This window comes from Python bivittatus, unplaced genomic scaffold (assembly GCF_059951505.1).
Source record: "Python bivittatus isolate LINGU-HERP-01145 unplaced genomic scaffold, Pbiv_v1 ctg000200_np1212, whole genome shotgun sequence".
NCBI lineage: Eukaryota > Metazoa > Chordata > Lepidosauria > Squamata > Pythonidae > Python > Python bivittatus.
Window position 1 is genome coordinate 10,132,740 of NW_028277040.1, and position 24,854 is coordinate 10,157,593.

The window sequence follows — 24,854 nt, forward strand, 5'->3', positions numbered from 1 at the left end:
AACTTCTTCTTATGTAATAGACTGGATGGGTGGGGGTTGATTCACTGTTGTAGTTACAGTTAAGCATTCCACTCACTGATGGTAGGTCTCCCAACTATATTTTCATACATTCATTCATTCTCAGGGGAACAAGAATTAAAATAACTGATAAATGTTCCAGATTGGATTCCTGAACTGTACCTTTTATAGTATTTAAGAGAAAAAATATCCTACCCTTGCACTAAAAAAGAAATGTTCAGACTGTTTTACAATGACATAAAATGATACGCCTATATAGCTAGATAGATATTACTTCAATTAAAAATACAGTTCGACAAAAACAGTGCAATAGGTAAATACAGGTTACATATAAGACGGTTAGTGATGGTTTAGTTAGATCCTTAAACCATCTTGAAGTATGTTCACTATAGTACTTCTGTAGCAGTCCTCCCCAAATAGGCACCCTGCAGATTTATGAGCACTATATCTCCCAGAATTTCCAGCCGCTCTGGGATTGTCTTTTCATAACATTTGTTGTGAATACTTCAAATATGAATTGTTATGTATATGTGAGAAGTATAAATGATATAGAAAATTAAAGCTAACTGTTGCACATAGATCAACCTTGGAAAAATAAGCCAAATGCAATTGAAACTTCATTTTGATTAATAGCCTATCAGAAGTTAATTAAAAATATACAGTGTCAAGCACACATATTTGAAACATGAAGTAGTGGAATGTTCTTGATATAGCAAACGCTATAAACTGAAATTGAGAATTTGACAGGCTTTGTAAATCTTAAAATGAAGATGAATGAGAAGCCTGCTATGATTATTTTTCAGCTGCTGCGTGTAGACAAAAATTCAATTAACATCAGTGGAAGTTTGACTTGATTAGGAAAAAATGCATGACTAAATTCTTGTGTCCTTATGGAGAGAATAATGTCTCTGTTTCCATTATGTAGCTTTCTGTTTTCTCAGATGTGCTTCAATATTTTATATTTCTGACATGTAAGGCTCTTCCCCCAAAAAGTGCCTTCTAAAACAGATACATGTAATAAATATGAATTCCTTGCTTTCTATTTTTTGGGCAAATGTAATCCCACTTATGTGTGCAGCTAACAGCCGATAATCCAAATAATAAAAGACTGCTGAATAAAAGCCATTTGAAGTCTTCAAACTCCTGAACTCAGTAATATTGGCAACAGCTGCTACAGTTCCACAAAAATTATTTTGACAAAGCAATTTCTTCTTTCTTTTATCACTCAGAAATTTACATGCTGAAATAACAGTGCCTCTCAGATCAACTTTTCACATAAACTCAGGTTTCCCTTTAGCTTTTCCTTACAAATATCTGAAACTAAATAATGTATATATCACTTCTTCCTGCTTCTGCTGATTCCATAGTTATTTTTATGACAGGGCTCAAAGTGCACTACAATGGAACATATTCATTCTCACTTTCTTTTTTGCCCTAATCTGCTTTTGAAATCCAACATTATGTCATTCTGGCCAACGGTGAAAGGACACCATTGGATTGGATCCAATTCATACGTGCATACATGCATATATTATATAGATTATGTGTGTTTACAAACGTGTGCCTACATAGAACAGTTGAGGGAGAGAGGGCCTTTCTGCCAAATGAGAAGCTGCCTCCTAAGATGAGACAAGAAGATGATGATAATGATTGATGGTAGTCATGCTGCTGCTGCTGTTATTGCATGCCTAATTCAAAATTAGCTACTATATAAACCGGTTGAGCCATTGTTGAGCCATTGTATGTTCACATGAAGTGCTGCAAATGGTTCCTCTCTACTGAGGAAAGCCTGGCACCTGGTTCTAATTCTGGTTCTTTCATGTTAATTGATTTTGGGAATGAGTAAAAATGCTCTTTGCTCATGCCATTTGTATCAAGATCTTTGTAACTAGCACTGAGGTCCTGCTGCCAAAACAGTTTCCTTTCATAGTGCCTCTGAAGACAATACTGCACCCAGATCTTAAAAGATTGGCAGGTCCACATGGGAGGAGATTGGCTTCAAGCAGATGTATCCCAAGCTGCTCAGATCTTTAAGGGTGGTAAATAGCACTTTGAATTGGACTTAATAAGAGAGGGCAGCCCACACAAACGAATGGGTGAAAAGATGATCACCCTGTTCAAAATTCTAGTCAACATAATACAATCAAAGTTTCTGATTAATTGCAGAGCAAAATCACATAGAAGACACTAAATGGGCCAAAACTGAGATAATTCATGTCTAGTAGGCTGTGGCCAGCTCTGATGCAGCTAATGCCCTAGATGTAACTGTGCAAAAACCCTTCTGCCACAGCTGCTGCCTGAGCATCTCATGTTAAGATCAGAAGAATGGCCAAGTTATCAGCCTGATCTTTTAAGAGGAGTCGAATCTCATCCAGAGCAGGTTGACATCTGATCCTCCTGGAATCATTGACTTCCTCACCAGTAGTGCTGCTACTTCAATTGTCTTTAGTTCATTGGCCTTTATCCAACCCATCACTAGTTCCAGGCTCTTTCATGGCTTGCTTAGAATATGACAGAAAAAATTATAGTGCTACAATACTGATTTACCTGAGTGACTTTTTCTGGACTGGGAAGCTAAGCAGGATTGGTCCTGGTGAGTGTTTGGATGGGAATCCTCCAGATAATGAAAGCATTGGGAAATAAAAACAAAAACTCATTCTGGAAGATGACAATGGTAAACTACTTCCATATTGTTTCCAAGAAGATATATCAAGACATTCATGAATTCCTCAAGAGTTGAGCTCAACATAAGGAAAAATTTACATTTACTATTTATGCTAGCCAGAGTACATCTGAAAGACTTGGTTTACTCTTGCTACTAAACTAGTTTTGGATGTGCAAACAGGTTTTGATATGATCTTCCTGCATTCTGAAATACTGTTGCCCAGAATTCTACCACTTCCATCTGAGTAACACCTAGTATGATTCACAAGACTACAATGTATGGGTTACTTTAGGCATATCTTCCAAATGTGTTGGTATTTCCTGCCTCTCTACGCAACTGCTCCATTCGCTATTACAATAGTTATCTGATGGACTTTGGAGCCTTTTACCATAGAATTGATGTGTGCTATGAAGACATTATTCAGCTGACAAGGACAGAGGTTATGTTGCTGCTTTCTTTAAACAGGCCTCCTTTTTATGGCTTTTAAAACTAGGTTTACCTAGCAGATTGATGAGAATAAGGCAGATGATGCAGCAACCTTGCTGAAGCTGAACATATCTGGATCTTGTCAGTAGCTAGGTGGGAGGTGATCAGAGAACAGCTATCCTGAATTACAGAATGGAAGGAAGGTGTGAGAAGTGACTGGTGTAACTAGAGTACAGGTTGTTGGTTTTTTTTTGTAAGGGGAGAGACACTTTTCCAAGCAATATTATTGCATCTTGTATACCTTTGGTTAAGGGTGATGGTGACTGAAATGGATTTGATTCATGATGCAGCCCTGAGGAACATACCTATCACAATATCATCCTTAATTATAGAGAGCGTCAATGTTTATCTACCACTTATTTATATTTCACTTTTCTACCAGGAGCTCAAGGTAGCCTACATAACACTCCAACCTCCAATTTTATCCTCATAACAAAGCTATGAAGAAGGTGAGATTTCCTGGCCCAGAATCACCTGGTGAGCTTCTGTGGCTGAGGATGGACTTGAATCTGGGTCAACATGGGCCTAATCCTACACCTTAATCACTGCACCACACTAGACTTCCTTTTCAGGCTTGTTGCTTTCCTCTCTTCTCAAATCCTATTGAAATACTGTCTTCTCACAATTTGTTCTGAATTTGAGCTGCTATAATCGGAATCACAGCTTGGTTCTAGTCATACATACACATACCTGCATACCCTTAAATTCTCTTGAAAATGCCAATTTCTTAAATAGAGGTGGCAGTACACTAATAATCTACTTTAGAGTGGGTTGCAGGTGGGGGAATAGGCCAAGCCAAGTGCGAAACATTAACCATTTTTTTAAAACACACACACATACACACACAAATAGAAGAATGGGAAGGTGATGATTAATTGGTACACTACCCTTAGCACTGGACAAGCAGGCTGTCCCCATATTGTTTCTAACAGTAGCTACAAAGCAAGATAAGAGAGAGGTGGGAAAATCTATTTTGCCAGATAAGGAGTGGGGAAAAGGCTAAGCTGATCACAAGGTATTTTTGGAGGTACGGTGGGGAAAACATGGGCATATGAGAGACAGAAAAGAGTGACACCAGGTACGAAAGAGAAAAGTGGTCAGAAATGGCCACGTTTGCATGGCCCACTGACTCACAAACCAGCCAACCAAGTGTTTGTTGGTTTATTTAATATATTACCTTGGTTATATATGACCTACTCCACGTTGACTGCCTGTTGTTTACATATGTCCATAAGATGATGAAACATTCATTGATAATTTAATGACATACCCCCCTTCTCCCCTGCCTGCTGCCCTTGGCATACACCCTCCTGACAACATCAAAACTCAAATGCTCCATGGAACAGTTCCATTTTCATTGCCTCTTGGAAGGTCAACCAACGGCCATCCAGACTTCTGGGGGCAAGCTGTTCTATACGAATATAGCACGGAATGAAAAGCATGGAGCTTTAGAGGAAGCAACCAGCCCTTTGAGTTGTACTCAGAAACCTGTTGGCAGCATCAATGTAGCACCTACAACCCTTGTGTTAATAATTCTGGTAGCTTTCACCCACCAGAAGTAGGCTGCTTCATTCTGTACTAATCGCAGTTTCTGGACAGTCTTCAAAAGCAGCCCTAAGCAAAGTGCATTGCAATGGTCCCTCCTAACAAGGGAACTGTCACCAGAGCCTCTCCCTTCAGAGGAGGCTACAGCTGGCATACCAACCCTACCTCTAACTAGGGTCTCCACCTGCCTGTCCATTGGTAGCTGTGAATCTAGAAGGACTTCAGAATTGCAGATCTGCTCTTCAAGTGTTTGTCCAGACTTATTACTGGGGCAGGCAAAGCACCAAGATGGTTTATGGACAAACAGGACCTCTATCTTGTAGGCACTCAACTTCAGATTGTTCCTTCCCATCCTACTCTACACAGTATCTAGGCACCAGTCAGGACTTCTTCAGTACCTCTTGCCCAACCTGGAGTGGAAATATACTGTATATCTGAGTAGAATTTGCATATTGATGATATCTCACCCCTGACGACTAATAACCTCATGAAGTATTTACTTTCATGTAGATATTAAAAAGCAGTGGTGAGATGAATGAATCCTGGATGAGTCCTTAAAAGGGAGCAACCACTGGGTTGGCTTCACTTCACCCTCCTCCCCCAAAGGAAGGAGATGAACTATTGAAAAACAGTACTTGCAACTCCCAAACCTCACTGCTGGTCCAAAAGAATCAGGAGAGGGACATTCTTGCTACTTGGGATTCAGTTATGGTCATCATTAGATCTACCAATACTGTTTCTGTTTCATGTTTAGGTCAGAATCCTGAACAAATGGAATCCTGATAAGCCACTTCACTGAGGGTGCTCTTCATTTAGAGTATTTTAGCATTTTATGTGAACCTAGCTTCTGTAGTCAGTCTATGATCAGGAAGGGATGTGCATTTATCCAGAATCTGCATCGCTTTGTGAGCTGCACTTGAATCTGGGTGCGATTCAAGGTGCTGGTTGCTGCCTATAAAGCCCTACATGGCATAGAGCCTGGTTACTTGAGGAACTTCCTGTCTCACATACTATCTGTCCTGGTTGGTTCCATCTGGCAGAGTTGGCCCACTCAGGGTTCCATTGATTAAACAATGCCATCTGGCTGGACCCTGGAAGCACCCCTTCTCTGTAGCAGTGCCTGCTCTCTGGAATGAGGTTTCCCCTGAGATCTGAATGGCCCCTACCCTGCTGGTGTTTCAAAGGGCCCTGAAAACTTGGCTCTTCACCCAGGTCTCTGGTGAGGGTAATTGAAGCCCTGCTTTTCCTTTGTTCCCATCTGTTTTTGTCATTTCTGCCATTTTTATTCTTTTGTTGTTATTTCCTTGTTTTTAAAATGTTTTAACAATTTGTATACTGCCCAAAGTTGCTGGGAGTTGGGCGGCATACACATTTAATATATCATCATCATCATCATCATCGTCGTCGTCTTTGTCTCCTTTGTACAATCTTTTAGAAACATGCTTTCCTTTTAAGCTCTTGCAAAATGTGAAAGTCATGACTGTCAAATGCCTTCACAGTGTATGAAAGCTCCAGTAAGGCGCCTTCTCTTCTTACCTCTCCTGTCATTTAGTTGGCAAACTATTGTAACCTGCAGCTTGCCACCTTGGGTATTTTGACCTGTTGTCATAGGCAATATTGAAAACACCATACCATTGCAATGAGGTCAAGGACTTACACAATGTGATAACATGTTTTATTGGGCTCACTAAGGTAATGGAATATGAACCTAGCTGTGACAGCTCTGCACTTATCTTATAAATACTGGGATGGAGGGAGGGCGGAGAGATTGGCATACAATCTAAAAAATTAGAGCTAAGGTTAATGGCCTAAATGTGAGAGCGCAAGGGAGCCTTAAGAACTCTACAGCTCTGTACTATAGGAAGATATCAAACAAGGAAATGGTGTCCTGATAAAAAAATAAAAAATGATTGCAAAACTAATATTGTAATTCAGAGCGAAAGCTTCCAGGCAATAAAATTAAAAAAAAAACAACCCAAAATTTCCTGACCCTGAATTACATCCCCTCCCCCCCTTGTGTCTTATGACAGGTCAAATGGCATCACCGGGTGTGCCAACTGCTAAAGGCTGTTACTTCCTCACTTCCTCTCCTTTGCAGCTATGAGTATTTCGAGAGGAGGCCTTTATGCAATTGTCCTGTCCCAGACACAGAGCTTCATGCAGGGCAGAGAAATGTTGCCTTCCAGATGTAGCTTTTCCAGGTTTTTCTATCCTTTTTTTCATCTGTCTTGTTTCCACAGTTTAGAAGAAAAAAAAGATGAAATTCTTGCATGATGCTTTCACTTGGGATAACAGTGTCTTTAGAAGCACCTTCTGGATATGTTTGCAGGATATATTTGTCACCTGGGTTGGTACTGCCACTACTTTGTCCCACGCAGTTTCCTAACCACAGTCAGTGGGTTTCCTGAGATGAAGCTTCATGTCTGCCCTTTTCATTTAACACTCACCAGAATTTGAAAGTATAACCAGTTGTTGATTCTGGTTAGTTTAATGTCAGTTGGAAATGGCAGCTGCTCCAGGATTGGACAACATGCTTAATCACAGGGAAACCACCAGCCATGATTAATGAGACACAAGGCCTAGAGTCAGATGGCAACAAGCATCTTCTCAGTAACCAAGCAGAGTGGTTCCACAGTAGACCTTGGATGTAAAGGTCACGCTGGGGAAATCTTTTTGGATGGTTGAATCCAATACTTGCAATAGGCACTATTTGTTATAGAAAAGAGTGATTTGCATTCAAAATAAAAATGATAAATTGAGCATAAGATATTTTTAAGAGTAACATTTTAATTGAGAGCTAGTTTGGTGTAGTGGTTAAGGCATCAGACCAGGAACTGGGAGACTATGTGTTCTAGTCCTGCCTTAGGCATGAAGCCAGCTGGGTGACTTTGGGACAGTCACTCTCTTTCTCTCTCTCAGCCCTCGGAAGCAGGCAAGGGCAAACCACTTCTGAAAAACCTTGCCAAGAAAACTACAGGGACTTGTCCAGGCAGTCAGCAGGAGTAAAAAAACAAAACAAAACAAAACAAAACAAAAAAACACCTAACTCAAAGGTACCAAAAACAAAACAAAAAATTAACTGTTGAAATGATATAAAGAAAAGGTTGCTTTGATGATTGCTATGAGACCCACTTGCAACATACATTGCACATCTCAGCCCAGGAATTGACAATGGATCCTTTTGTGCTGAGACCTTCACTTGCTGCTTTGGGGGATGATGATCTGGGGTTTCTGCGCAGTAACCTGGAGACCCTTTCAAGGTGGAGCCCACAACTTTTGTCTGTCTCCCTCTCTTTTTCTAAAGTACTTCTGTAACTGGTGTAAGTGCACCTGGAATTTTGAACCTTTCGTTTGCCTTTGCAGTTGGATTAAGTGCTTTTGAGTCAACGTACTTTTGGATTTTGGTAGCAAAATTAGGCCACCCAGTCACACCTACACATTGCCTAGGATTACATGTCATGCTAAGTCATGTCTTTCGATCATAGTTTTGTTGAACAACTGGAGTAGCCTGATTTAAAGTTCATGCAAAAATCTAATAATGGCTTAGACACCATAATAATGTGAGTCCCTACTCTGTCTTCATGAGCAAAGTTCACAATGATATTTTTGTTAAAGGTTTACACTGCCCTGCAGCCATCGCCCCTTACAAAGAGCCTTTCACTGCAGGCTCTCATGGCAGCTCATGTCTGGCACCACTTCATCATGCTCTGTGATGTCCAAGAAAAGCATTTCAGTGAAGCATATATTGGTAAGGCAAATAAATTAACATTGTTTTTGACAGGCTTGTTGAACCGCTCTCTTTCCCAGGTGAGGAGAGGCTGCACGAGAAGTCCTTTCACCAGCTGAGAGTCTGCATCTCTCTGTAGAATAACAAGGACAGCCATCTCCTGTTAGCATTCAAATGAAGAACTTTTTTTTTTTAGAATTTTTTATCCAGCCTTTATTAGTTTGATAAATAACTCAAGGCAGAGAACATACTCCTTCCTCCTGCTCCTATTTTCCCCACAACACCAACCCTGTGAGGTGAGTTGGCCCGAGAGAATGGGACTGGCCCAAAGTCAGCCAGCCGGCTTTTATGCCTAAGGCAGGACTGGAACTTACCGTCTCCCGGTTTCTAGCCTGGGGCCTTAACCACTAGGCCAAACTGGCTCTTTTTTTTTTTTTTTCTGACTGTAAAGAACTTTACAGTCACACTGGATGATAACAATTATATAGTAGAGCTCCTTAGTTTCCTTCATTCTGCCTGCTTTCTGAATGTCACATGGAGCAAGAAGGGAGTGCAGAAACTTAAAAGTAGTCCAATATCACAAATGCTTTAGTAGATGGAAAACTTTTTTTAAAAAATTGCTTTTGTTTATAAAAACAGATCAATTTCTTAAAGCACATATTCATGGAGGAAAAGAATAATGCGATTAACTACATGGAGATGAGCTGCACACCAACAATACTCTGAAACTCCCATATGCTGAAAAAAAAAAAGGATATTCCTGTAAACAGTGAAATTTGTTTAATAGGTATTGTTTGTAAAGGGATCAGGCGCCTCTTAGTGGTCAAACGAAGTACTACACTAGTTAACAAGAAGTTCAAACCCTTACAGTACAAGCAAATTGTTTTCTTTTCATTTGCAAAATCTCTATATTTTGATAGAAGCAATTTTAATCTATCAGTAATGCATGGCTTAACACAGTACAGGGGCTACTCCTGAATTTGAGAAAAAGATTCCCCAGATGATTTCTCAGCAGAATCCCTTCAGTGATTCATTTTAGACCAGCCTGTTGCCAAGTCTCCTACCAGTGTGTTTCAGTGTGTGTGTGTGTGTGTTGGGGGGGGGGATGTTTCTTCTTCCACAGAGCCAATAAAAAAAATATCAAACTCTACTTATGAACAGACATAAACAGCTTTATTTCATTACTTGCATTAACGGGCAGCATCCTACAAGAATAAATGTAACCAACCATAGCCATTGAAGTCAATGGGAATGAATCTCTGAATCTTGAGTGGCTTGCTCAGAGACAGCAGTTCTTACACAACCAACTGAGCAATTTCCTTAAAGGTACTGTATATTACAAAAGCAAAATGCATACTAAATGAAACCAAATGTCCTCACTCTTGCAAAATGCCCTCAATCTCTGCACAGAGAATCACATAGCTGTGATTCCCCCCCCCCCCCCTTTCTGGCATCTTGATCCTCCTTCAAGGATTGGAACTTTTTCATCCTGGCCCATCTGAATCTAGTCCAATTCTCTTCTCTTGGCCCTATAAGCCACAGTCCTCCCCTAACCAAATCTACTGAGTGAACCCCTTGTGAACTTGCCAGCTGCTCTTTCTCCCCATTCGCTAAGCATGCCAACTGATCTGTCCTCTTGCATTCTCCCTTGTTCTTGTAGCGCAGGGCCTGGAATCTTAGTGGGACAGCAAGGAAAGATCCATGTTTTCTTCCTTTTACCTCTTACTCATGAGTGGTCTCTTCTTCTTTCCCTTAACTTGAAAGCTTTGTTCTATATTTCCTTTAATGCCCCAAACTGTCTCCTCCAAGCCTAATAATTTTCTTTCCTATCTTCTTATGCTATTGTTCTGCAGGCAAAACTCCTCACCTTTCTCCCCTATGTATGTATTTGAGTCTAAAGTCCGAGATATCCACTTCCACCTCCACAGTTTTTATAGCTCAAACTCTGAGCTTTGTCCTTGCCTTCTCTACTCCTTCCAGGACCAACGCTGGCTAGTTTTTCTTTTGATCTCTACCTCTTTATACCTTTGTTAACTTTAGTATCTCAAGGATCCTATTTCCATTGCTTCTGACTCCTTCTAGTTACAAAACTTCGCAACTAGATCCATGCCCTCAAGTTCTTCCTTGCTTCTCATGGCAACTCTGTTAGTTGTATCAGACACAAGAAGTCAATATTCCTTTCTACTTGGTTCTGGTGAGATCACACCTGTAGTATGATTCTGGGTACTACATTTCCAGAAGGATATTGACAGGTTGGAAGAAGTCATCAAAGATGATACAGGGACTTGAAGATATGCCTTATGAGGATAGGCTGAATGAACTTGGGATGTTCAGTCAGGAAAAAAGAAGACCAAAGGGAGAAATGGTATCTGTGTTCAGGTTCATAAGGAAAATCTACAGGGAAGATGCTCAACAACTATTTCCATAGCTAGAAAAACTAAGACCAGAAATAATGGGCATTAATTGCAGTTATTTAGATGTTTAAAAATAAGAATAAATTTCCTGACTGTAAGATTTGTATAAAGTGGAAGCCTACTTGTAGAAGTTGTGGGTTCTTCATTCCTGGGGGTTTTCGAGAAGACACCAGAAAGCCACCTCTCATGGATGGATGGGTGGATTTTCCTGCACATTGCAAAGGGCTAGATGACTTTTGTGTTCTTTTCCAAATCTACAGTCTTACGGTTCTATGATTTATATGTTTGGCCAGATAACTATTTCCTTCAGTATTTTAGCATGCAATCCTTCCAGTTCTGGAGATTTAAGTTTCTTCAAGGCCAGCGGGCATTGCTTACGTATCATGTTCGAACTACTTGTTCACTTTCTGCAGCAACTTTGGCTTCTTCTGTTGACTTCCCTTTCCCACCCTTCTTTGGAATGATACATGATTGTCCTTTCATTATGTTTTTAGAAACTCCTTTTCACCTTAGATTCTCCTACCATGGAATTCTACTTATAATTGCTCTGGTTTATTAAATGTGTCTTTGAGATCAGAGATACACACTTGCCCACACTTAGCTTTAGTTTCACTTAATATAAAAAATTCCAGCTTTACGCGGTCACTTTCCCCCGAAGTTTCCACAGGGTAATTAAAGAGGTCCCTCCCAAATGACACAGATTAGAGGTGGTGAGTAGAGTAAGAAGAAATGAAGCACATTGTAAGAATTAATGAACCATCATGAATCACAAGAAAGTGCTTTTGAAGCAACTGTACTTTCACGAAGATCTTCAGGCAGGGAAAGCTTTGGAATTTCGGCCCAGCGGATATCGACCATCTATCAGCTCTGCTAGGCAGGCGAATCTGGAGGCGCTCGCTCCCCGAGAGGGCATTTTAATTAACCCCCCAGTTCTATCAATCAGGTCAACTGTAACGTCATCCCACCCTCCGCCAAAACAGCGCCTATCAGTGGTGGGAGTCGTTCTCCAGGACACGCCCTTTTCTCTCCGGGCCAATTAGGAGCCGGCTTTATGTCTGCGAGTAGAATGTTGTGATTCATTGGTATTCGGAGGCGGGGAGGCGCCGGGCGGCAATTGCGCGGTTTGAGTTGCAGTGTTGCTAGGCTACGGGGCTTCCCTGCAACACAACTACGCTCGGGACTGGCGTCCGGAGAGCAAGAAAAGACACGAGACGGCGGACACTCCTCCGTCCCCGGTCAACCTCTCCTTTCCCCTCTAGTATTCAGCCTAGGCACAAGTTCTCCAGCCATGAACAACGAGCAGGTGAGGGAGGGAAAGGGGGTCCCCTCCTGCCACATTGCGCCATCCTAAGGGTTCCCCTCTCCCGCGGCGCCTGCTAGCCGGTCCTCGGGGTCGGCACCGCGGCTTTCTCCTGCCTCCATCACCTGCCTCCGAACGGCTTCCGGGATCTAAGCAGGAGAGATTAAGGGTCCTGGTTCGGGGGAAGAGATCCTAACCTCCCCCAGATGCTTTGCACTGCAGTTCCCAGCCGCTCCAGGCATTGTGGCTAAGGACCGTGGAAGTTGCAATCCAACATCTAATTGCCTACAATGGCTTTTCGCTCGATCTGGGGGTGTGCAAAAGGAGGTTTTCCAGGGCTTGGAGGCGCTCAGTGTGGTTTTTGATATATTGGTTTTGTGCCACCAAGCACTTTTTTGCTGTGGTAGAAAAGTGGGATGAACATCCAATAATGTTAACAATAATAGCCAAGTGTTGTAGTCAGATTAGGTTGTTAAACACCTAAGAGCAGAAGCCACTCTAAAAAGTTGGCAGATGATTTTCAGGAGGCCCATTTTTCTTATCTTGAAATCCTTATTATTACTGCCCCCTTTCTCCTGATACATATACTCATTTCACTGTAGTGTTAGGAAGCCTTTTGCAATTTCTCAGGGCTTCTACAGGGAATAGCTGTGTTGTGCTGTGAATTCAGCTTCCGCCGGTAATACACTCCCCACAGTGGTAAAGGGTCTTCTGCTTATCCAGATATAGGTCCCTAAAGCTTCTCCGTGTAAGCTGAAAGTCTATGCAAGCTGTAGGGCCAAGCCTAGTTAGGACAGGCCCAAGAGTCCCTCTGCTCATAGTTTCAGGATCTGGGACCATGTATTTCGTGTGTGCTACCACCCAAATTTCTAGCTAGATAACGCTCATACGTCCTTGAAACATGGAATACATTTAATATTTATGCTCATATGTCAATTTTCCTTCAAGGAACTCAAGGTTACATATAGGTTTCCTTTCCCTATTTCAGCCACACAACAACTGTGTGAAGAACATGAAAAGCAGAGAGTGGTTGTGCTTGTATAATAGACACACCCATAAACTAGTGATGGTGATCTTTCAATCCCACATGGGTTCAGTTCCAGAAATTTGGATTAACTGAGTAAAACATTCACCAACAGTGAACCACAAACCAACCAAATATGATTTAACCTAGCATGTGGTGGAAACCCAACCTTTATGATTACTTTAGTATATTTCATGCAGCTATATAAATTAGCTTAATTGAGAAATCCACTGTTAGTTATCCATGGGTATGCGTTGTATAGGCATAGCGTGTCTGAAACCTGCTGGATCATACCATCTTGTCTAGCATTCAGATTCTTCTTGTGCAGAGATAGGATATCTGTGGCCTCCAGATGTTGCTGTGCAGTATTACAATTTCCAGTAGTCCCAGTCACAAGGCCAGTGGTGAGGGATGCTAGGAAGTTGACATTGGTTCTCTATTCCAAGTATAATGGCTGATTTAGCATCTCTATCTAGCTTGCTACAGGAAACAGGAAGCTGGATTAAGAAATACTGCTGTTCTGATGAGTGGGGTCTTATCTCCTTAATTGTATCAGTGGCTCATAAACTTAAAGTCTTCTGGAACTTTATGGTTGGTGCTCCTTCTCTAGTCTTTCTATTTCCTAGAACTCTCCACTGTTAACAGCAGGATAAGATGAAGTGGAGCTCCTTTTGCAAAACTGCAGCTGGCCAGGGAATTCTGGGAGTTGAAGTCCACACATCTTAAAATTACTGAGATTGAGAAAACTGCATTAGTGGGTCTCAGAACAGTTCTAGTTTAAAGCATGACTCTGGTGGTGTCTTCTGTTGCTTTATCAGATGCTTCTTGGTGATGATTAGACTTGAATAATCAGATTTGTATAGCTTTTGCCATTCCTCTGTCCCCAGGTAGTACCTCAGAGTGGCTTATAAAACAGGAGAAAAGGATAAAAACACTAATCAGTCAAACCTACGTTTATAAAAAATTAAAAGCAGCAGCAAAGAGAAAAAAAGAAAGAGCTCAAATGTAAATAAACTTCAGGAAGTGAACATGAGAATCAAATGCTTGCTTCAAAAAAGTGTCTTCGGTTGCTGGTGGGACACAGATCAGAAAGGAACATGATTTAGCCTCTTGGGTTTAGGCCACTAAAATGAAGGTAATTTGTTAGCCATGTGTGGGCACTCACTAAGGAGCTTGGAAACAAATAAGTACTGGTTGCAATGCAAAAAGCAGCAGGTGACTTATGGGTCACACTCTATGGAGGACAGACTGTATTTTGCATAGCAGATCACAAATTGAGCAACTATGAAGAATGACCCCTTGGCAGTGGGTGGCAAGGCTGCTGTGGGATCATTTAAACTCAAAGCAAAGTTTTAAATCTTTTTTTTTTTTTTATTGTGAGCATCCTAAAGCAAACTGCCTACTGCTGTACTGCTACTTACCTGCAACTCATCACTGGCCTAAGGAATGCATCAAACTGGCTACCTACCTCTCCTCATTTTTACTCTCTTCTTGATTTGCTCCAAAGATGTCTTACTTGAAGTAAATTTTAGACTACTAAGTTTGTTTAGTCTGCTTGTCAAGGTGAAAGAGATAGAAATGAATTTCCCCCCTTGATGTAAGCTACGGGTTAAATCTGTTAAAGATGTACACACATTAGAAATTAAAATCCTGGAAGAGGGTGTGAGAAGATAAGTGACTCCATAGAAGACCTGCCTTTTAGTGGGAACAGAAGTAGGAATGGGTGTGTATGTTACATTTGAACAGCAGAGGGCAGTCTTTCACCAGCATAGTGCCAAACGCTTTAGCCCAATGGTCTTATTCTTTAGTGTTACACTAGAATATGCAGGTGTTATTTATTTTTTTCTGTTGAAGTGATGATTTTTGGGGTGGGGGAAGGGTGCTATTTTGTGTAGAATAAATAGACTGAATTAATTTTTTTGAAATGCTTTTTTCCCTTTCCTCTGTGACATTTACTTAAATATGCATGCTGTTTGAGGAAGGAGCAGGTGGTGTAACCATATTTGTTGAAGGAGATTTTAATATATTTGTCTCATTAGTGGGAAGTTGATTGCAGGATGACGTCCTCAAGGAAAACAAAAAATGCAGCCTGAGCCCTTCAAAGTCATGCATTTAAAAGGAATCTAATCCTCTGTGCAGCTGTTCATATAATTTTTGAATTAGCTTCTGAAATGTAAACTTAAGCAGATAGTTTGTAAGCGGGGGTGTTGTCCTCACAACATCTTCAAGTGCCAGAGTCTTTTTCCTAAAGGCATTTTAAATAGGGAGGCAGCAAGTTATCAAAATGGGATGCATGGGACCCTTTTGAAGTCAGGAAACCTGAATTAATTTTCTTCGACAACCATGGTGTGCACAAATACTTAATAGAGAATAAGATATTTTAGAAACAACATCCTCTTTCATAAAATCATTTGCTGTATTGTTAGAATGATCTTAACAGCTTTTGGCCCCATCCTATTGACCCAGGTCTTCTTCCTTTAACATCAGCCTGTGATGTAGACATTGAATAGTTCTTCCTGGTCCAGTGGAGTAAGGACACAATGTATAGTTCTTTGGATCAGGGTCAGGCAACTTCGTGTCCTCCAGATAACTGGAACTACAAAATTCCATATGCCTCACCCTATGTGGCCGGTGACAAAGGATTCTGGAGGATCCACGAGATCTGGAGGACACCAAGTTGCCTTGATGTGTGGGTGGGGATGATAGGATTGTTTAGTTCCCTTCTCTAAGAGTAGAGAGGACTCTGACATGGAGAGGGGATGGAATCAGACATTGGATCCTGCGCTATGGCTCCAGCAGCCTCTGGTTGAGTGTTTTTGAGCCTGGGTACCCCAACTTATGAAAGCTGTGAAAGAAGAAGAGCTGGGGCTGGGCAGAACCCAAAGAAGAGAGGTTGAAAATTCACACAATCCCAACTCCCTCCCAGCCCCCTGCCTTGCCCCCCTGCCTTGCATTATTTATGCTATGATTGTTTTTACTAATGAGCTGCCTTGCTTTATGGCGCTTGTTATGTGGGTTTTTTTAATGTGTAAATTGCTGGGAGTGTTATCTGGAATGCAGTTGTATATAAAAATTTTAAATAAATAAAGAACCCCAGTGTTACGGTCTGGAAGGAAAATATGTTTGTAACGAAAGTTCTAAATGTGTCAGTGAGAAGTTTGAGATTGATTGCTTCTAAGGATGATATTGAAACTCATGTAGGCTTAATGTTGACTGCTTTATTCGAGTCTTTAACGGGATCTACATTCTTGGCCTAAACCATGGTTTATAAACCAAAATGGCTCTGGATTCATACAACATCCTAACCCTAGCCAAACAAACCACATTTTGACTTAGCATGTGATGTAGAAGCCCAGTCATTGTTTGTGTTGAGCACTCACATCTGCCTCTGTGTGCCCCAGAGACACAGAGGGCTTTGCATAGGATTTGCCTTTGATGACTGGATTGTCACTCAGTTGGGACTTCCAAAACTGAAAAATGTATGAATTAGCAGCTCCTAACCAGCAGAAGGATCCCAGGATTAATCTTAAACAGAGGGGAAGTTTTCCAAGCAAAATACTTACAAGGCAGCAATCTAGCCAAACGTATTAAAAAAATTATTTTGGTTGACACTAGTGCAATTTCTATCCTTGGTTTGAATTGATCATTTTCATAAATTTGCTTAGATTTACTGCATCTGGGCTGTAAAACTGAGTACTAGCTGGCAACAAAGGGCGAGCGCTTTCTGTGTACCTTTGCTACAATATAATGGTCCCTGCCTGGCACAGGGCTAGGTTAAATATATAAACATCTGGATTTTTGTAGCCCGGATCTGGTAGCCCTAGTTTACAAAAGTGGAGCAAGTACTTCCTCTGTTCCCTGAACACAGGGACAAAGATGGAACAGTGTAGAGTATGTAATCAATACCAGTACAAGCCTATCTATGTTTATTCAGAAAGAGTGTCTAAATGAAATTTACTCCCTAGCAGTTGTGGTTTGCACCATATTTTAAAGCTCCAGATTGGGAAATAAACATGTGCGTTTTGTTTTGTCTACTGTTTTTATCCTCTTACAGCCCAAGCCACCCAACAAAGGAAAGTTAGAAAAGACTACCACAAAATTTTTACCGCAAGTGGATAAGGTATTTATATATAGAGACAACTAAACATTTTAAAGCATGCAAATCATGAGCATTAAACTCTACTGTTCTACCATGATACATACTAACATTGTTAATCTAGTCACCATATTTCTATACCAGACTGTCCTCCAACTCTAAATCAGTCAACAAGGTTCTTCCCCTGTTATCCTAACAACAATCTTGTAATGCAAGCTGGGCTGGCTGTTAGTCACCCCAGCAGTATGCCTCTTATAGCTTCTTCCTGAAAAATAATGGTAATGGCTTTGATAAGATAACCCCGCAAAGCAAAACATTTGTACTTTTCAGGGGTTTCAATTTTCTCCTCCTTTGCTAAGTGAGAAGGTTCATTCACTCCATTCATAGGAAAGAAATGGCAAGGTCTGAATTCCTTGTACGCGTGCTGATTCTGCTGTATGGATTGGCAGCTCCATTTGTGGCACGTAGAGTGCACTGCACAGCCATTTGAGGAATGCAAAACTCTTATTTAACTCGATGGCTGGGATTCAGCCAGAAATATCCAGACATAGACACATCTTTCCATCTGTATTGGTGGTGCAGATTTGAGATCACAGTCTTAATTCAGACGTATTGAACTTCTCTGTTCTTGAGATATAAACTGAGGTACAAGTTTAGACATTGGGCTACTCATTGTTCAATTAGCAGCTGCCTGTGACTGTAGCCAGATCAGAACCTAATCTGTAAGCTTTTCTGAAAAGACCTATCTATTCTATAAGACTGATCCCATAAGATCTTTAAAACTAGATTCAGCACATTAAGTATTTAAAGAAAAGAATTACCCCTCCCCCCATTTTTTTCCTCACTAACTTATGTAGTACTTTTGCAAAGTTTAGGAAACGTTTTTACTGAGCAACACTGCCGGTTGTGAAAGCATGGCATCTATCTTTCAGATCAATTGTAAACCACTCTGGTATCAGAACCCACCTTTGTTCCATCTGCGGCGAGATAAGGACACTCACGTTCCAGAGCAGTTCGTGGTAAAGAATGAGCTAACACCGGGTAAGAATAAACCTGGATGTTTGGAGTGGAGGTGAAGTTGTATAGTACTGAAAATTGCTCATAAAATATCACGTATGGTTTCTTCCCACTGTGAGGGAAGTTAGAGGTTTTCTTGTTGATCATTTGAGTTATTCTGTGTTGTTATATGAACATGGGACATGCCTGTTTCTGCTACCCTAAGAAGCAGAGTACTGGCCTATCTGATCCTAAACCACCCTGGCCCATCATGCTGGGGATGTGAATATATAAATCCCATGCCAGATGGGCTGCATTTGGGTGGATTAGTGGCAAATACTCCATTGTCAAGGTTGGGAAACACTGGTTGTATAGGATTGCTGAGTAGACATTTAACATGATTAACTCGAGTTGTATTTAGTTGTTAAAAAAAGCCATTCTCATTGCTGTCCTCCTTTCTAACCCTAATAACCTGCCTGGACGATAGAGAAGAAGGATTCTCTTCTTAGCATCCCAGAGTTGTACTTCTGTGCCAGGGAGATGATGACCTTTTCTGTGATGCTGCTGGGAAGGGGCTGTGGGAGAGATAAGGAAGAAAAAACATACTGTGACTCAGATATAAATGCTTGAAACCAAGTATCTAGGATCTGTAAGGACAGCCTTATCTTTGAGATGGTTGCCTCATTATTTATTTGTTTGTTTACTTATTTATTTATTTAAATAATATAGATGGCTGCCCAATTTGGACAATGTGACTTTGGACAGCTTACAAGAAAGCAATCCAAGATAAAACAACAATCAGTAATAGGCAACCTGGCTCACATTCATACCTTCTCTTGATGGGACTTTACTCACCCTGTACCCATTTCTGGGGGGGATAGCTAAATTTTTATAGCCTTTCTAAAGGCCAGTAGGTCTGGGGCTAACAAAACACTTGTGTGTGTGTGTGTGTGTGCGTGTGTGTGTGATTCCAAAGGGTAGGTGCTGCTGCTACAGGAAAGGCATGCCTCCTGGGTCCCATCAGATGCCACTGTTTCAAGGAAGGGACCCAGAGCGTGCCCACCCTATTAGTGGGGTGGGTAGATGTCCTTGGGGAGAGGTGGTTTCTCAAATAACAGTTTAAGGGCTGTATTAACCATTTCTCCATAACTGGGAGCTGTCATCAGAACTGGATTCTGTCTCCTGCAAGCCTCTAGTTTCACAGATGTTCTCTACCTCTGTCCTCCTCTTTTCCTAGTTCATTCTTCTTCTGTCTGCTCCCCTCTCCCCCTTCATCTGAATGTAAAAAGTTGAAGTTCCTGCCCCATTGCAATCTGATGGGTTCTTTTCTTTGCTGCCCACGACATTGTTCCTCCCTCTGATGGAGAAACGAATTTAGTTTGCCCTCAGGGGCAGGGACTTAGAATGCTACATGAGTGGAGGTCCCTGGTGGGCAGCTATGGTTTTCAGAGCTTTTGTTTGTGTGTTGAAAGAAATTGTACCATCTACACCTTGATCTTGTTGATGCAGTTGACAGCAGCAGACAGTTCAGAAAGATGGTGAACTACCTTAACTCTCATTCAAAGAAGCTGGAATTGGTTCTGTACAATTTGATAGTTATATTGCATATTTGAGTCTGTACCAACCAACCCCTATAAAATCTCTCATTTGTCCTCCATAAGGAGAATATCTGTCTCAGAGATCCAAGAAGCGTAAGATAGAAGACATTCCAGAGGATGATCATGGGGCTGGACCTTCAACTTCAAAAGCAAAACCTGGCGGTAAAAAAGATCGGGAAAATTTCAGAAGCGCTCTGGTTAATATCATCATGTGAGTTCTTTTGAAATTTAGGATTACAAAGCTGCTTTCTTTCCCCATTGTGATACATGCTTATTTTTAAAGCTTCAATAACAAATAAAAGAAAGAGCCTTGCTGACCTAATTTTCTTGCTTTCTAAAAGAAGTCTTGAATCAAGATAAATTTGCAGACTGATGGTTGAAGATGGATGATAACAAATTGTCACATTTGTTTTGTAGGCAACCAGACTTTATTCCTGAAGACCAATTTTCAATAGAAGAAGCAAAACCTGGCACGTCAGAGTCCACTGCTGGAATAGAGAAAGATATTTTGGTAAATCAGGTCATGATTTCTTGATTGGAAGGGAGAGGGGGTTGGAACGAACATCAGGACTGAACAAAGAGGCAGAATGGAAGGTCTTGGTTCACTGTGTGCATGTACCTGATAACTGTACGCATAACTGACATTCACAAATGTGGATTTCCAACAGAACTCATTCTCATGTGCCACTGCTGTGCTTTTCTAATTTTGCAGAAATATTACTATTACATTCGCCATGGAATAGATACAGAACATGTGGCCCCAATGGAAGACTCATGGCTGGAAAATGTCTTAGCCCTAGTACCAAAACATTTGAAAGTACTCAGTGAAAGTATCTACACACTCTCAGATGAAATGAGGGAGGACTATCTTCTTAGTGTAAAGAAAGCAATAGGTATGGGAATTGTAACTCATTTATTGAATCAGAAATGCTGTCACAGTTGCTTTTATATTATGTTCTGGAGATCCCTATCCTTCCTTGGCAGTATCAATTAAAAGATGATGGATCAACATTCCAGGAAAGCTTTTCACTTCTGGTTCCCACCAGCTTCCTACTACTACTGACCACCCCATGTACAGTAATAGCCAAGCATTGGAAGACCAGGGTACTCAGTTCCTGGGAGATGCTGATGTATATCTTAGAACTTATTCCTAGGATCTTTTCCTATGTAAGGTTTCTTTGGCATCTTAAAGGATTCCTCTGCCATATAATGGCTTTGGAAATGGATTCCTTCCTCCAGATTGGACATTTGAAAATAAATAACTATTTTAGCCGATAGAATGATAACTCTGAGTAGGAGTTAGCCCTGTGCATTCTAAATGGGCATTATTGTTGGTAAGAATGTCTTGGAAGGAGGCATACATTCAGTCAAAAAGCATAAACAAGCAGAGGTTTTCTTTGGAAAAACTTTCTGAGCTTCAACTTTATTTCTTTATTGGCAATCCCTACCACTTATTAGGACACTGTGAGACTTATTTCTAAGTAAACATTAATAGATTGCAGGGTTAGCATTTTTTTTACCAATGAATTTTAATTTTTTTGTATTTCAGCCCTTTTCCTAGATACTTTTTTAGTTTCTTCTGCAAAACATTCTGAAATCAACTGTCTTTGTGTTGCATGTTTTCAGTTATTCCTATATAACACCTTTGAAATTTTTAAAAATAATTAGTTCATTTCTTTTGGCTGTTTTTATGCTCTGCTGAGCTCATTTGTGTTCTGGTCTGTTTCTTTTAATGCCTTCTTTTAGTTGACTTTGTTTTAAGAGATCCCAGGGAAAAGGAGGAAGCCAAGAAGCAAGTTCTTCTACCTCATCGTCAAGAGTAAGAAAATGCTATTTCAACATCTTAGTCTGCAAAGCATTGCATCACAGGCAAAATATATGAAGCAGTTGTGTAAGAACGCACTCCTCTGCATAACTGTTTGAGAATAGGCCCAATTAAATGCTGTATTCCTTTCTTTCATGTCAACATGCATAGGACTGCCTTTCTAAATAAAAACAGACTATTGTTCACTTGATTCACAGCTGCCCTTTCTACCTATCAGGAGATCTCCAAGGTCTCAAGTAGAATCTTTTCCAGCCACCTACTTCATATTGTTTAACCAGAGACGCCAGGGATTGAAACTGGGGTCTTCTGCATGCATAACATGTTCTGGCATGGCCTCTGTCAGCAGGTAGAAATACGGTGTAGTTAAAAACTTGATTTCTGAACAATTTAAGGAAGATTGCTGAATAGAAAGATGGCATTGTTGATTAGAAAATAATGATAGCTTATGTTGGACCAAATATTTATCTGATAGCAATAACCACACTGCAACCTGTTCTAATCAACAATAGTGCAAAATACAAGATTTGGAATAAGAGTGAGCCTAGTGCGTAACTATTGTTACCACCAGAGGCTTGAAGTCCCAATGGAGTTACACTTCCATCCAAGTTTAGTAAAGAAGCTGGCCTTCTCTGAAGTCTTACCCACTTACTAAGTTCAGAGAATCTGTAGGCTTTGATGTTGTGCAGGAGAACACAAGGCAGTGGCAGGGCTGTGTAATTTCCTGCTCTAAGGAGTCTTAGACTGTGCTACAATGATCAGGTAAGATATGTGAATTCCTGTTCTAATTCCAGACTGAGCAACACTCCAGTGATTCATACATCTAGGTACCAATTAACCTCTGATTCATGTATTCATAAACAACATATTCATAAGGCAAAAGTATATACTTTAGATTTTTTAAAAAGCATGCTGTTTTCTTCCAGAACTCAGAATGTTATATACAGTGGTACCTCGGGATAAGAATGCCTTTACTAACGAACTTTTCGGGTTACGACCAGCTCCAGCCGCAAAAATTTACCTCGATGTGCGAACTCCGCCTCGGGGTACGGTCATTTTTCCGCCCTGACACGTGGTCCACGGCCATTTTTCCGCTCCTGACACGTGGTCCGCGGCCATTTTCCTGCCCTGCTGCGCGGCACCTGGCCGTTTTCCTGCCCCGCTGAGCGGCGCCCGGCTGTTTTCCCGCCGCGTGGCACGGCGCCTGGCCATTTTCCTGCCGCGCGGCGCGCGGCTGTTTTCCCGTGGCGCAGCGCGGCGCCTGGCCGTTTTCCCACCGCTCAGCACGACGCCTGGCTGTTTTGCGCCCGGCCGTTTTCCCACTGTGCCGTGCAGTGCCCGGCCGTTTTCCCGCCCCTGATGCGTGGTCCGCGGACGCCAGAACGGATTAACGGTAATTACATTGAACCTTATGGGAAAATTTGCTTCAGGGTGTGACCAAATTCGGAGGGCGGAACAGATTAACCAGATTTATATTGAACCCTATGGGGAAATTTGCGTCGGGTTACGACCAACTCGGGATACGCCCAGAGTCATGGAACGGATTAAGTTCGTATTCCGAGGTACCACTGTACTTAGTTATGATATCTGTTGAAAAAAAATCCTTCCTTCCTTCCTTCCTTCCTTCCTTCCTTCCTTCCTTCCTTCCTTCCTTCCTTCCTTCCTTCCTTCCTTCCTTCCTTCCTTCCTTCCTTCCTCTCTCTCTCTTTCTCTCTCTCTCTGCCTGCCTGCCTGCCTGCCTGCCTTCTGCTATTTTGTCCAAAAATGGCAAAAATACCCCCTCCAATTAATTATGTGTTGAACACTGTAAGAGTTGTTGCTACAAAATGAAACATAAAATAGAGATACTCTGTTGGTTGAAGTTAAAATCAGGGCATTTTAAGTTAAGTATACACAATAAGAGAACAGAATCACAAATCTTTGGGAATGCTAGTTTGCTTATATAAGCAGCAACAGGATTTTTTTTTTTCAAAAAAGCATAAGCTGGCAAAATATATATTTTATGATGCATGAAAAGGGAATTCCTGTATAGACTAAGGGAGTCCACTATCTTCCCTTCCCTGCTGTCGTCGCACACCAGCTTTTTCACAAACATGCACACATGTGGAACTCATGTATTGGATTCTTTATGAGAGACAAAAATGAATAGCTTCCCTTTTGAATCCAACCATCCAAGATTAGTAGCCAGAATATCTGGGAGCAAGACCCAACAGGATTTTCCACCAGTGCTTCTCCCCCAGCATGTTCCTTTGCTGAGATAAAGGTTTAGCCTTACTAGTACTAGGTTGCCTCTAGACACCTCCCTTAATATCAGTCAGGCTTCCTGTCCCACTATTTTCAAGTTTCAGTAGGAAACTGGTGGGCTGCAAAACAAACGTTTATTTGCTGGATTGCACAAATGTCCCATTGGGATGGTAGAAACTATTATCGGAAGCAAAATTGTTTTCTGGTCAATGGATGGGTTTGACTGGCCATGCCCACTGTGGCAAACATAGGTATATTGTCAAGGCAGTCATTTTGAGAATGTACTACTAGATGTCTTCAAGATACCAAATGTGCCTCTGCCCCAAGAGTTTGCTTGTCCTGATCTGGATTGTAGAGATCTTCATAAAGATCTCTAACTGAATTCAAACCAGGACCCTGGAAACAGCATGACTGGGACTATCAGTAAGACTTGAGTTGCCTTTCTTCTCCTTGGTCTTGATTTTAGAGAATTACTGTATATATGAAATAAGTGTGAGATGGTAACTGGATTGTAATTTATTGTAACCCCAAATCTATCTTACAAGTATATATATATATATATTGGATTGCTGATTTAGTTTTGTTTGAGGTTGTTGATTATTAATGGTTAAGTATGTTTTGTATAGACCCAGTTTGGTGTAGTGGTTAAGGCACCAGGCTAGAAACCAGGAGATTGAGTTCTAGTCCTGCCTTAGGCACGAAGCCAGCAGGGGGACCTTGGGCCAGTCCCTCTCTCTCAGCCCTAGGAAGCAGGCAATGACAAACCACTTCCGAAAAACCTTGCCAAGAAAACTGCAGGGACTTGTCCAGGCAGTTTCCGAGAATCGGACACAATTGAACAGATTAAAAAAAAAAAATGTTTTGTATTAATGGCTAAGTATGATGCTCTGGTGAGAAATTTCCTTCAGGGTCATGATGG

General features: G+C 41.2%; 1 protein-coding gene across 1 annotated transcript in view; it reads left to right on the forward strand.

Moving 5' to 3' along the window:
* The first annotated feature begins 12,143 nt into the window (after nt 1-12,143).
* DNAH7 (dynein axonemal heavy chain 7) overlaps nt 12,144-24,854 on the forward strand; it is a 158,788-nt gene continuing 146,077 nt past the window's right edge. The window contains exons 1-7 of the mRNA XM_088135694.1: nt 12,144-12,158; nt 17,234-17,299; nt 18,208-18,316; nt 19,933-20,080; nt 20,287-20,380; nt 20,582-20,762; nt 21,616-21,688. Of these exons, the coding sequence (XP_087991820.1) occupies nt 12,144-12,158; nt 17,234-17,299; nt 18,208-18,316; nt 19,933-20,080; nt 20,287-20,380; nt 20,582-20,762; nt 21,616-21,688 (686 nt within the window). The remainder of the gene's footprint in view (nt 12,159-17,233; nt 17,300-18,207; nt 18,317-19,932; nt 20,081-20,286; nt 20,381-20,581; nt 20,763-21,615; nt 21,689-24,854) is intronic.